General features: G+C 44.9%; 1 protein-coding gene and 1 non-coding gene across 2 annotated transcripts; both read left to right on the top strand.

The window, feature by feature from the left end:
• On the top strand, positions 1 to 10,979 carry Znf566 (zinc finger protein 566). The gene is made up of 4 exons (XM_057757044.1): positions 1 to 187; positions 1,447 to 1,505; positions 4,701 to 4,827; positions 9,722 to 10,979. The coding sequence occupies exons 2-4, from the start codon at positions 1,497 to 1,499 to the stop codon at positions 10,744 to 10,746; spliced, it is 1,161 nt and encodes a 386-aa protein (XP_057613027.1). The 5' UTR covers positions 1 to 187; positions 1,447 to 1,496; the 3' UTR covers positions 10,747 to 10,979.
• Positions 6,085 to 6,214, top strand: LOC130870594 (small nucleolar RNA SNORA5). Its single transcript, XR_009056738.1, has one exon. It is a non-coding gene; the product is annotated as a small nucleolar RNA SNORA5 (small nucleolar RNA).
• Positions 10,980 to 14,717: the final 3,738 nt, after the last annotated feature.

Here is a 14,717-nt window from a genome sequence, read left to right as displayed (position 1 = left end):
GGTTGCAAGGTTTGGGAAGCTTGGTAGGCCTGAGGCGCAGAACCCGGGAGGAGGGCGGGGCGAGCACGGAGCTCGGGCTTTGTGAGGCGGAGGAATTGAGTTCGGAATTGCGCGGCTAGTTTGTGAGGCATGACCGTGCGGTGCTAAGGGGCCGCAGTTGTGATGAGCATCTGTTTCTCACCCCTCGGTGAGTGAGAGCCGGCGGGCTGGGGACCACGTGCGGTATTGTGTGGATGTGGAGCGCTTGTGACTGGTTGAGTGTTCGGTTCCTGCAGTGGCGTGCGATGCTGCGTCCGTGTGCAGCACAGGACAGGCGGAATTACCTTTCAGTCTGTGCTCCTGGTAAAAGTACCGTTGTACTATGCTACCTTTTGAGTCGCCGAGTGTGTGGTTCTCTTGGCATCGCGTAGGTAGGATTCCTGTAGTTGAATGTTGCTGTTGTGGATCTGTGGGTTGTGTGTGAAGTTTCGGATGTATATCTTTGCGTGCGTTATATTTCTTCATTTTAGAACTTCATGTGAGTGCTAGCACACTCTCCTTTGTCTTTTATTACGTTTATTTGTACACCTCTGTGGTGGAACTCATCCGTGTTAAGTAGGATAGCGGCTTACTGAGTTGTTTTGCCGTTTGGTGTTCCAGGATCTGAAGTATATTGCATGTATTCATCTCGTAGTAGTAGATATTTGAGCATTTCTCATTTTTAATCCTATAAACATACTACCGTGACTGTTTTAATTTTTAATTTATTTTTTTGGAGGCAAGGTCTCACTGTGTAGTTCTGGCTGGCGTCAAACTCACAGATCCACCTGCCTCTGCCTCCCGAGTGCCAGCGCTACCCCAGACTTATAATTACTTTTACAATAGGATACAGGACTTCAATGTCTACCAGTGCAAGTATTGGTGGAGTCATGTATTTCACTCTACTAATTGATGCAAAATATTTCAGAGCGGATGCACATGTAGACGCTTGCAGGATAAACGCTTCAAATCCTTACCGAAAAAAGAAAAAATTTAAAGTGTGATTTTAAAAAAAGATTTATATTTAAGCCTGGTGCTCTGGTGCTCTGGAGGCAGTGGCAGGTGGATCTCTGTGAGTTCGAGGCCAGCCTGGTCTGCACAATGAGGTCTTGTCACCTTGAGACCTTGTCTCACAAAACCAGAGATGCAGGGAGGAGTGAGCGAGAGAGGGGCCGGCAGAGGTAGAGAGGTCAGTCTCTATGTGGGCCTGGCTGGCCTCAAACCTGTGGTAATTTTACTGCCTCAGTCTTGTGGGTGCTGAGACATCTTGCCCGAGACCCTCCCGTTCGATCCAGTGCCTGGCTTTCTGAAGTTGGGGGTGTTGTCCTCTCTTCCCACTCAGACTTCTCAGTGTGTGGGGTGAGCGCAGGGAATGATTGCTTGGGAACTGTGTCAATGCCGTCTCAGTATTCTCTTTGCTTCTGCCAGTTCTACTCTGTTCCTGAAGAGCAGCAGAGAGGAGCTGCGACTGTCAAGCCATGGCTCAGGTGAGGTGTAACCTTTTTGAATGCAAATCGAGTCAATTTTGCCTCTAGTGCAATAAATGCCCGATTTCTTCCTCTTAATGCTGTTTTCAGTGGTGTTAAACACAAAGCCTTTCAGTTATGAACAGGGACTGCACAGTCTCACTCTTGCTCTGTCTTGAGCAGCGCTTCTCAGCCTTCCTGACCCGGGGACCCTGTAATAACTCCTCACTGTGTGCTGACTCCTGACCTTGAAATTATTTTCCTTGTTACTTTGTAGCTATAATTTTTCTACTGTTATGAATCATAATGTAAATATCATTGTTTCCCGGTGCTCTTAGGCAACCTCTATAGACCAGTTGTTCTCCTCCCCCAGGGGTCGTGACCCACAGATTGAGAACCACTGCTCTAAAGGAAAGGGTCTCTAATAGACTAAATTAATAAAAGCTTTGGGGGTCCAGCTGGGCTCACAACCAAAACACGCTAGTGCATGCCTTTATTTCCTGCACTTAGGAGGCAGAGGCAGGAAGAGTTCAAGGCTAGCCTGGTCTACATACTGAGTTTCAGACCAGCCAGGGCTACATGGCGAGATACTATCCCAAACTAGCAACAACAAAAAAGAAGAAAGAAAATAAGTGTGATCGTTTTGCTCATTTTCAGTCGTAGAACCTGGCATGTCTCCTGGTTTATGAGCCTTTTAGGTTTGGAAGTATGACTGCTGGATGGTCAAAGCTGACATTCTGGTGAGCATCCGTGAAAACTTAACCGTCTGTAATATCACTGAGCTCCTCCCGCCCCAAGAGCTTTTTATTATAATATTATTTGAATCTTATGTGTATGTGTGTTTTGCCTGCAAGTATGCCTGTGTGCCACATGTATGCAGTACCTTTAGAGGTCAGAAGAGGGTGTCAGATCCTCTGGGGCTGTATGTTTAGATGGTGTGAGCCCCAGTGTTGGTGTGGGGATGGACTCTGGGTCCTCTGGAAGAGCAACCAGTGTTTTCACCCGCTGAGCATCTCCCCAGCCCAGCACTGCTGCATTAAGCAGCATCTTTCTCCATCCTTTTCCTAAGGCTCGGTGACAAGGGTTATTGGCAGCTCAGCAGGAGTGGTTATCAATAACACAGTTGCCAGTATTAAGGTTGTCTTTTGTGGGTGTTTGGGGACAGAGTTTCTAGGCTGGCTTTCAGCTCATTGAGCTGAGGACTTGTGCCACCGTGCCCAGTCTATATAGCTCTAGGGATGGTACCCAGGGTTTCATGCCTTTTAGACAGGTGTTTTACTGAGTGAGCTACCCCCCTGCTCAGGGGAAAGCTCTGAAGATTAATATCAGCCTAAATGTCTAAAGGGAAATGAGAAGTTGTCATTTATGCCTGCTGGGGTAGCTCATGCCTGAAATCCCAGCTCTTAGGATGACGACAGATTTGAGGCCAGCTTGTACTACGGTGAGTTCAAGGCTACCCTGGGGTACATAGAGCACTGTCTTGGAAAGCCAAGAAGTGGGAGGGTGGTGGGGGCACGCACCTTTAATCCCAGCACTCGGGAGGTAGAGGCGGGCGGATCTCTGAGTCCGAGGCCAACCTGGTCTACAGAGTAATTTCCAGGATGGCCAGGGTTACACAGAGAAACCCTGTCTTGGGAGTGCGGGGAGCCAAGAACCGGGAAGTAGTTCATTGGTAAAATACTTTGTCTAGCATGAAAAAGCCCTCAATTCCTGGATTTCATCCCAAGTAGCAAAGGCAATCATGTGAGCAGAAAATTGGTATTTATTATCTTTAAGATAGAATATTATTTAATCTGAAATAAATATGCCTATACCAAGTGTGTCCCCCCCCCCCAATTTAATGTGCCTCTTTTATACCAGGCTGGCCTTGAACTCACAGAGATCCTCTTCCCTCTGCCTCCCAAGTGCTGGGATGAAAGGAATGTGCCACCGTGCCCAGCATTCTACTTTCCATTGTGAATTTGGCTCCTTTAAATGGCTTATTGATGGATGAGTAAACCTGACTTGGTGCAGAGTCTGTGACCCCCAAGTTCAATAACATCATTACCATACATCATGAGTTTCTTCCTTTCTTTGTTTTTGGTTTTTTGAGACAGGGTTTCTCTATTTAAAAACCTTTGCTGTCCTAGAGCTTACTCTATAGACCAGGTTGATCTTAAACTCACAGAGATCCGCCTGCCTTTGCCTCCTGGATGCTGGGATTAAAGGTGTGTGCCACCACAGGCCAGCTAGGTTTCTTTTCTTTTTTTTTTAATATGCACGAGTATTTGCCTTCCTGTCTGTATCAGCACTGTGTGCATATAGCACCTGCAGAGGCCAGAAGAGGGTGTTGGATCCCCTCCAACTGGACTTAGAGATGGTTGTGGGTGCTCAAACCAAAGTCAGGTCCTCCGCTAAGAGCGGCAAGTGCCCTTAAATACACTGAGCCGTGTCTCTAGCCCCAGTCTGTGTTTCTGTCTGGTCAAATACATCAGCTGCTTTGACTAGAAATGCCCTTCCCATCCCTTTGTGCTCTTGCTCCAATATGAACTGGTTCCTCTCTAGTCTGCCATCACTTTCCCGAAACTTTTATCTTTCCTCTGGATTTTCCTCTGCTATTCTCCTGCCGAATTTTAACTGTTTCCGGCATCCTGCATTTCTCTTTAGTGTACCCCCTATTCTGTGTACCCATCCTCCAGTAGTTTTCTCGGAACTTGTCCTTGAGACCTTGTGCATCTAGGAACGTACACTCAGAGTAGAAAATAGTTGAGTTATAGAATCCTAGGTCAGAATTTCTCTGTTCCTTGTGTTCAGAAACCCATTACCCCTGCTTCTCGATGCCTTTATATAACCTGCTATATCTGGATGCTTCTAATGTCCCAGCTTTCTCTTCTATCCTGAAATTATACCCTTAGCTGTTTGAGAAGAGACCACATGGTGAGAATACCACAAGGCTTTGTATAAATCCTTTCCTTTGGTACAGACGTACTCCAAGCTGGGTTCCGTGCCTTCCCAGCTTCATGTGGTAATGGAGGAATTCATTGAGCCCAGATGGCTTGATCTGGAGGAAGCAGTTTCGTGGAAGCACGGTGTTTTGGGCCCAGGCCTTCCCTAGGATTCCAGGCATCCACACTGCTTTTAGCTTGTTCCAACTTATTCCTTTTCTGTTATTTTTCCTGCACAAAACACTTCTCTTTTTCCTTTTATTAATTAAGCAATATGTGATTATTGTTCCAGGTGTCGGTGCTGTTCCGTGATGTGTACATAGACTTCTCTCAGGAGGAGTGGGAGTGCCTGACTGAGGAGCAGAAGGACTTGTACAGAGATGTGATGCTGGAGAACTACAGCAACCTGCTTTCGATGGGTAAAGACATCTATACTAACTCTGATTTGCCCATTGATAGGTCTGTTTCCTCCCTTCCTCCAGGTGTCAGATGCTCACTTGCCTTTGAAAAAGTCATTGCAAGCTGGGCATGGTGGCACACACCTTTAATCACAGCACTCTGAAGGCAGAGGCAGGCAGAGCTCTGTGAGTTCCAGAATAGCCATGGCTACATGGAGAAACACTGTCTTGAAAAAAAGAAAGAAAGAAAAGATGAGAAGGCCAAGGACCTGGAAGGCTGTTTGCTGGTGTCCACAGACCTTTCCTTCCATGGGGTGCCTGCCAGTATCTGTGAGGCCGGGGAGAGGGGACTGCGGGCACTGCAACCCGAGCGGCAGTCTGTCTGGAGTCTAACGCTTCTCAGCCGCCTCTTTGCATAGCTACTGTGTAACTACTGGAGTATGCCCTATCTGCATTGTCCCAGATCACACACCCCTTTCCTCTCTCCTTCCCCTCCGTTTCCCTTCTATGTCTTACATCTTCTCTATTTTACATCTCCCATCACTCCCTCCTGAAGATTAGCCCAGCGCCTGTGGGTTAATTGTCTTTGTTAGGTTTCTATTGCTGTGAAGAAACATCATAACCATGGCAACTTGTATAAAAAAAAAAAAACCTTTAATTGTGGTGGCAGCTTACAGTTCAGAGATTCAGTCCATCATGGCGGGGAGCATGGTGGGGGGTCGGGGCGTGCAGGCAGATGTGGTGCTGGAACCGAGACTCCTACATCTTGATCAGTAACAGGAAGTGAACTGAGACACTGGGTGACTTGAGCATGTATGAGACCTCAGAGCCCACCTCTACAGTGACACACCAATAAGGCCACACCCACTCCAACAAAGCCACACCTCCTAGTGGTGCCACTCTCTAGGAGATTATGGGGGCCAATTACATTCAAACTACCGCAACCACTGACCTGAAGCTCTATTGGACTTGCTTTTTAACTAGGCTTTTTATTTGTTTTTATTCAGAACTTCCACACCCTCCTTGATTCATCCTTTTCGTTTTGTTTGTTGTTTATTGAAACAGGGTTTCTCTGTGTAGCCCTCACTCTCCTGGAGCTCACTCTGTAGACCAGGCTGGCCCTGAACTCACGAAGATCTGCCTGCCTCTGCCCTCCAAGTGCTGTGATTAAAGGCGTGTGCCACCATCTCCTGGCTCATCCATACTTTTAATTACTGTTTACTGTTTCTCTAATGTGTATAGTTATCAGGTAGGAGCTCCAGAAGTTAACAAATAAATTACAGCCATATCAAATTCTGTGCTGTCCTACCATGGCAAGCACCTGACCCAAGGGTTGCCATAGAAACTGTCATTCTTGGGCCCTGTTTCCCATGCTTGGGGTCAAGGATGAACTTGATCACAGACAACAAGCTTCTAGACCTCAAATCTGAGATTGGGGGAGGCAGTAGGTGGCACTGACTTCCAAAACTGATCTTGGTCTGCTCCATCTCCCCCCAAATAATAATATTTAGGTCTAGGTGTGATGTCTGTGTGTATTCATGCACATGCACTTTGAGGGAAATGGAAAATAATGTGATTTCCTATAGCTTTTTCAAATGTCCTTAGTGCTGTTTATCCTTCCTTTCTTTCCTGTATCATCTGTCACCCCAGTTAGAGGACAGCCCCATACACACCACCCCCCGTGTCCAGCTGTTCTTACCCAGAGCTCCTCTGCCCCCACCCCCTGTGTCCAGCTGTTCTTTTCCCAGAGTTCCTCTGCCTCCCCCCACCCCCGTGTCCAGATGTTCTTTTCCCAGAGCTCCTCCTGGCGTGGCTTCTTTTTACTTTCCTGTTTCCTATGTTGCTCCAGGTCATATATTCACATCTGAGGACTTGGAGCTGGGAACCACACATGAGAGACAATATTTGCTTTTGTCTTTCTGGGTCATTTCACGCAGTATAGCATCTAGTCCCATCCAGTTGCCTGCACATTTCATGATTTGATTTTTCTTTATAGCCAAATAGTATTTCACTATCAATATGTTTCACATCTTCTTTTTCTTTTTTTTTTTCATTCCCTATCTTATTTTGAGGCTGGTTCTCTTTGCATAGGTCATGCCCTGGAATTCGCCATGTAGACCAGGCTGGCCTGAACCCACAGAAATCTGCCTGCCTCTGCTTCCCAAGTGCTGGCAGTAAAGGTGTGTGCCACTCTGCCCAGCCATGTTGCAAATTTTCATTATCTGCTCATCAGGTGAAGGACATTTAGGCTTCTGTCCCCTAGCTATTGTCAATGGAGCAGCAATGGAAATGACAGTTTTAAAATTGGGTTTTCTTGTTGGTTGTATATGGCCCATATGTGTATGTGAACCTGGTCTTCAAGATGCTAAGTGAACGCTATTGAAGTTCACCATGACCCTCACCTTACTTTCACTTTTTTTTCTCTTGCCTTTTGTTTCTCAAGACAGAGTTTCTCTGTGTAGTCCTCAATGTTCTGTAGACCGGCTGGCCTTGAACTCAGAGATCTGCCTCCCGAGTTCTGGGATTAAAAGCCTTTTTTCCCCTGTTTATTTGAGGCAAAGTCAGGCCAACTGTGAAGTCACTATAAATCAGGCAGGTCTTATGTTCCACGTCCTTCTAAGTAGGTGGATAATGAACCTGTGCCCGCAGGTTTGCAGTGTGTGGTGTTTCTGTGCTCCCCTCTGCTGTTTCTGTGCTCCCCTCTGCTGTTCCTGTGTTCCCCCTGCTGTTTCTGTGTTCCCCCTGCTGTTCCTGTGCTCCCCTCTGCTGTTCCTGTGCTCCCCTCTGCTGTTCCTGTGCTCCCCTCTGCTGTTCCTGTGCTCCACCCTGGCGTTTCTGCAGACAAGCACTGTCATTTTACTCATGTCCATAGGGAGGTTGTACTTGGTGTCACCCCTTCATTTGTATTCTCACACCTATTCCTGAATACATTGCTTTATTTGATCACTGACATTACTGAGAAGAGAATTAACTATCTATATCTATGTATATATGTATGTATATTTATATATATATGTGTATATATTTTTTGAGGTAGGGTCTTTCTATGTATTGCTGCCTGTCCTGTAACTCTGTATAGATCAGTAGTCTATAGAGGAGTGCACAGTGTGTGTCTGTGTCTGTGTCAGTGTCCGTGTGTCTGTGTGCACGCATATGTGCCATGTGCATGCTGTGCCCATGAAGGCCAGAAGAGATCACCAGATCCTTGGAAAGGGAGTTATTCCTGACTTAGATAAGAATTTTGTTCCACAGTAGTATTGAGTCCCTCTTACATATCATGTAGCTCACATAGACTTTCCTATGTGATTATCCTATCATCTCTTAATGTCTCATCTTGTTTTATTGAGACAGGGTTTTGTTTTATAACCCAATTTTGTGTAGAACTCGCACGTAGCTCAGGCTGGCTTGAACTCACAGCAACTCTTTTCTCAGCCTCAGGAGTCCTGCAGTTGCAAGTGTGAGCCACCATACCTGGCTTTCTCATTTATTTTATTTATTGATTAAAAATTTTTTAAAGTATTTGTATGACTGTTTTGTGTAAATGAGTGTTTCCTGTCCTGCCCACCAGTTCCCAAATAACCATTTGGAGGCTTAATATTACTTATACTTGCTTGGCTGATAGCTCAGGCTTATTCCTAACTAGCTCTTACATTTAAATTAACCCATTTCTAATTATCTATGTATTGCTACATGGCTCGTGGCTTTACCTGTCCTCTAGCATCTTGCTTCTTGGATGGCTGGCTTGCATCTCTCCGTATTTCACCCTTCTTCATCTGAGTCCTCAGTTTGATTGTCCTGCCTAACTTTATCCTGCCTTGTTTTAGGCCAGTCAGCTTTATTATTAGCCAGTGAGAGTAATTCATATTCACAGTGTACAAAAGGATTATCCACAACACTTTTGCCTCCCATGTATGTATATGTATCATGTATATGCCTGATGCCCAAAGAAATCACATGAGAGCATTGGATCCCTGGGACTGGAGTTATAGGCAGTTGTGAGTCACCATGTATGTACTGGGAATTGAACCTGGGTCCTCTGAAAGAGCAACAAGTGCTCTTAACTGCTGAGTCTACTTTCTGGCCCCTTTATTGAATTTTTTTTTTCCCCTTGAGGCAGGATTTCTCTTTATAGCCCTGGCTGTTCTAGACCTAGCTTTGTAGAGCAGGCTGTACTTAAACTCAGAGATTTTTGCTGGGGGATATTTGATCACACTGTGAATTCCAAGTTTGCATTTACATTAATTAAATAAAATTAACCTTGGGTCAGGAGGCTGAATTAGCAACTAGTTGGCCGGAAGTAACCAGAGAGCCTCAGAGGGCACCCAGGAGAGATAGAGAGGCACAGGAAGTAGTGGGGATGGGTTTGGAGTGGTATGTTTTTGTTGTTGTTGTTGTTTGTTTGACTGGCATCAGAGATGCCAGCAAGGAGAGAAAGTCAGCTAGTTGCTACTCAGCCTCTCTGAGCTGGCAGGTTTTCACCCCAGCCTTTGGCTCTCAAGTCTTATTTATTATAAACAGAATGGTAGAGGTTTAGTTAAAGCTGCCGTTAGTAGCAGTGACAGATCTGGTTCCTGTGGGAACAGAATTCCCACCTGGGTCCTCTGCAAGAACAGCAAGTGTTCCTAACCACTGAGCCTTGTTTCCAGCCTCAGAGTTTTTTTTTTTTTTTTTAATTCTTAATACAGATTCTCATAAAACCCAAATTGGTGTCAAACTCAGGATGACTGTGAACTCCCAACACCTGTCTTCATTTCCTAAGTGCTGTGGTTATCAGTATATACCATCTCACCCAGCTGACCATCATCTAGTTTCAAAAAATCAGTTTAATTCTCCCATGTTTATATTATATCTAATTGAATTTTCATGTCTCCCAAACAATAAAAATGTGAGTGATCACTTGTGTATTTTCTTTTAGTCCTGGAATCAAGATGTGAGGCCCAGAAGCTGTTTTTGAAGAAGGAACTTTGTGAGATAGAATCAGCACAGTGGGAGATAATGAGAAAACTCACAAGACAGGACCTTGAGTGCTCCAGTCTCCGTGGTGCCTGGGAATGGAATGGCCAGTGTGCGAGACAGCCTGGATCGCAGGAGAGACAGTTCAGTGAACTGATACTCAATCACGAAGACACACCCACTCTCCCTCAGTATCCGTCATTCCGACTGCAGCACATTGCTAAGAATAAAGAGAAATATCGTGCGAGTAAAGAAAATAGGAAGCACTATAAACACGGCTCACAGTTTTCCACCCATCAAATCATTCGCACTGGTGAGAAGCCATATGAATGCAAGGACTGTGGCAAGACCTTCAGACACCCCTCAGGACTTACCCATCATCACAAAATTCACACTGGAAAGAAACCCTTTGAATGCAAGGAATGTGGAAAAACGTTTATTTGTGGCTCCGACTTAACACGACATCACAGAACTCACACAGGCGAGAAACCCTATGAGTGTAAGGACTGTGGAAAAGCCTTCAGTAGTGGCTCAAATTTTACTCGCCATCAGAGAATCCACACTGGCGAGAAGCCTTATGAGTGTAAAGAATGTGGGAAGGCTTTTAGTAGTGGTTCAAATTTTACTCAGCATCAGAGAATTCACACTGGAGAGAAACCCTATGAATGTAAGGAGTGTGGCAATGCCTTTAGTCAGAGCTCACAGCTTATTAAACATCAAAGAATCCACACTGGTGAGAAACCCTATGAGTGTAAGGAGTGTGAAAAGGCTTTCCGGTCTGGTTCTGACCTCACTAGACACCAGAGGATTCATACTGGAGAGAAGCCCTATGAATGTAAGGTTTGTGGGAAAGCCTACTCTCAGAGCTCACAACTCATCAGTCATCACAGAATTCACGCGGGAAAGAAAGCCTATAAATACGAGGACTGTGCAAAGAGCTTCAGCTATGATTCACAACTTATTCAGCATCAAAACTTGTACTGGTGATGAAAACATACAAGGTGTATGTGAAGACTCAAGACGATCAGAGAATCTACCTTTAAAGTCCCTTTGGACTGAAGAATGTAGAAACAGTTTACTTGTTGACCTCAGCTTGCTCATCCGAAGAAACTCATATTGGAGAGATAGCCTATGAATATAGTATATTCTGGAAGCCTTTTAGTCACTTCATGTTTATTTTGACTCTGATTATTCAGGATGCACATAATTAAAAACAATACTTTGACCTTAAACATCAGAATTCATATAGAAATGTAATCTTATGGTTTTCATTGTTTCCTTAGTTTTTTTTTTTTTAATAATTGTTACACTAACATTCTAGTCCATCTTCACATGGCTATAAAGTTCTATTAGCATCATCGTTAACAAAATACCTTGAGTTTTACAATTAGTAACGGAAGTGCCATGCTTAATTTTAAAGGTGGTTCTTTGGCTTTTTATAAAACATGCTCTTGTAGCCATGTTTATGAACAACTTTTACCATGACACATAGGAGCTGCAGGAGTTACTGATTGTGTTGACAAAACACCTTACAGAAGCAACTTGAAGGGTTTGCCACTGAGGTAGGAGCACAGTCGCAGGGCAGCAGCTGCCTGAGACTTTCCGCAGAGACCTCCACCCAGGCCAGACAGAGTCCTGACACTGACGAGAACTTTAGAGGGAGCCGGATAGGAAGCAAGTGCTCCAAGAAGAGAGGGTGAAGCTCACCCGGTAGGAGGTCACCCAATGGGAGGGGTGTGGGTGTCCCTAGGGAAGAGTCACAGGCTTACAGTGAGTACTTCTGGAATCTTGGTGGCTCTCAACTTACATCTGAAAAGATTGCTAAGAGAACAGCTCCTTTCTAACATTGCCCCCAAAGTGTCATTTGTAATAAGAAAAAGGATTTTATAGCTGGGCATGATTGTTCGTACATTCAATCCCAGCCCTCAGGAGGCAAAGGCAGGTGGGTCTCTGAGTTTGAGGCCAGCTTGGTCTACAAAGTGAGTTCCAGAATGGCCAGAGCTACACAGGGAAACCCTGTCTCAGAAAAAAACAAAACAAAAGACTTCCTCAGTAAATGGAGTTGTGTGGTGGTTTATGAGGAGAATCACTTAGATATGGAACAAAGTGCTAGGAACATGAGGTTATACCTCATTTGTAACCCAAGTGAGCACAGCCTAGTTGTTGACGTCCTTGATGAAGATGGCTTCTGGAAAAGTATCAATGGCACTAAGAGCAGTTTTCTTTTAAAGTTTTATTTATTTTATTTTATTGTGTGTGCCTGGTGTTTTGCCTGCACGTATGTACGTGTGTACCAGCTGTGTCCCTGGTGCCCCTGAAACAGTTTCCAGATGGTTGTTTAGAGTAGCCGGTGCTCTTAACCACTGAGCCATCTCTTGGCGCAAAAGCAGTTTATTTGCTGACTTTGACAAGTCTTTTGGAAAGCACATATTTTTATGGACTGTTAGATCTTCTCAGTGGAGTCTGAAGTCTGCCTTTGTGAGTGTTAAAAGCAGATCAGGGGCTGGAGAGATGGATCAGCGGTTAAGAGTATTGGCTGCTCTTCCAGAGGTCCTGAGTTCAATTCCCAGCAACCACATGGTGGCTCACAACCATCTGTAATGAAATTTGGTGCCCTCTTCTGGCCTGCAGACAACACCATATACATAATAAATACATCTTTTTGAAAAGTAAGAAAAAAAGCAGATCAGTGTCTCTGGAGTAGGGTGTCTTTCCTCTCCAAGCCTTTTATCCTGTGCCACCAAGGTTCCCTATCTTTCTGTCATCAGTGTGGTTAGCAGTTTGGCACGACAGGAATGACAAAGAGGTTTGCGAGGCTTCTGGTCACACTGAATCTGCAGTTAGGAAGTGGAAAGATGAATGCAAGTGCTTAGCTTGCTTTAAAAAATACTTTTTTTTTTTAGATTTATGTGTGTGTTTTACCTGCATGTATATATACACTACTCATGCTACGGATGATTGTGAACCCCCATGTGGGTGTTGGGAATAACCTGGGTCCTCTAAGAATAGCAAGTGCTTTTAAGTATTGAACCATCTCCCACCCACAAGTCTTCCCCCAACACCCACATACCATTTTTTTTTATTTCAGGGTGTGTCTTTCTACTTGATTTAAAATGTATTGACTGAGGTTTCTGTCCCGCCTGATCCTGCAGTCATTCAGTCCCAAAGAAATACACAAAGGTCCGTATAAGTCATATAAAGTAGTTGGCGTATTAGCTCAGGCTTCTTATTAATTCTTGCATCTTAACTCATAATTCTTGTCTGTGTTAGCCACGTGGCTTGGTACCTTTCATCAGCGAGGCATTCTCATCTGGGTGATGACTGCAGACTGACTCTTTCTTCTCAGAATTCTCCTGTTCTGGTCATCCCATCTCTACTCTCTGCCTGGCTACTGGCCAATCAGTGTTTTATTAAAAATAATACAAGTGACAGGAGAAAAGCAGTCTGGAAATATTTTATTCTCCTATCCCCCAGACTCCCAGAGATGTCTTGTGATTCTAAATCTCAAGTTGACAATCAAGGTTAGTGCCCTTCATGGGGGCACATGGGAGGCAGAGGCCAGCCTGGTCTACAGAGTAAGTTCCAGGACAGCCAGGATTACATAGAGAACCTGTCTTGAAAAACCAAAATCTTAGCAATCACAGGACTCTGGCTTTGGCAATGTTTCATTGTGCTACTGATAAGCCACTGAAGTGCCTCCCAGTGGCCGTCGTTGGTGCTCTGTCATGATAATGCTAAAGTACACACCCACAATGGGCATTCTCCCTGGCACTTCTGTTTTATGTGTATGAGTGTCTTTGTGTATGTGTGTGTACCCCTGAATGGTGGCCCAGGAGGTCAGAAGAGGGCATTGAATCCCCTAGAACTGTAGTTATGGATGGTTATGGGCCACCATATGGTGCTGAGACTAAAGTTGGATTTTCTGTAGGAACAACCAGTGTTCTTAACCAATAAGCTGTTTCTTCAACTCCATTACTTATATGTTAGGGTGTTTGCTTGTTTGTTTATTTTGGAGGCAGGGTCTTTCTACGTACCCCCAGCTATCCTGGAACTGACTAAGTAGACCAGGCTGGCCTTAAACTCTCACACAGAACTCTGCCTGCCTCTGCCACCTGATTATGAGTGCAGGGATTGAAGGCGTGTCCCACCGTGCCTGGTCCCACATTTTATTTTCTCAGTTTTAGTTTGTGTGCCACAGCCTTGCTGTGGAGGTCATGGGTGAGTTTTGACCTCCATTATCTGGTTCCCAGGGAATGAACAGCAAGCTCCATTGAGCCCTCTCCCTGACTTCGATGCTCTTAATTTTAACTGTAGAAATAAGATTGTGTTTCCTTATGGAAGATTTAAACATAAATAAGACAAACACCCTTTGACTGCAGCCTGGGCCCATTTCCCAATAGTCATAATCAGTTGAAGTAGACGATGTTTTCTGTTTCAGATCAGGAGTCTGTTTCATGCATGTGTGTGTGTGCTATAGCACCTTACATGTATGGAGGTCAAAGCATAACTTAGAGGAGTTGGTCTCTTCCAGAATGTGAGTCCTGGGGATTGAACTCAGGTCCTCAGGCTTGACAGCAAATACTTTTAATTAATCTCAGGCCTCATGTAGTCAACTGGCTGGTTTCAAACTCTTGGCCTCAATTGATCTTCCCACCTCTGCCTCCAGAGTAGCTGGGACTAAAGGCATGAATCAATTTGCTCATCTTGAGCTATCTATTTGGCAGGTGGGTTGGTTTGTTTGTTGAGATAGGGTCTCCTTATGTCCCCCAGTCTGGCCTCAAACTCAGTATTCCTGCCCAAATGCTGAGATTACAGGCAGATGCTCAGCTAGGACCCTTTGGGCTTTTGGTTGTATTCTTTTGTTTGTATGCTTTTGTTTTTTGAGACAAGTTTCCCTATGGACTCCCAACTGTCCTATAATGGTGGGTGCCCTTCGTTTGTTCCCAACTTCCCTGACC

Source organism: Chionomys nivalis, chromosome 2, assembly GCF_950005125.1.
Source record: "Chionomys nivalis chromosome 2, mChiNiv1.1, whole genome shotgun sequence".
NCBI classification, from domain to species: Eukaryota; Metazoa; Chordata; class Mammalia; order Rodentia; family Cricetidae; genus Chionomys; species Chionomys nivalis.
This window is presented reverse-complemented; position numbering and strand designations above follow the sequence as displayed.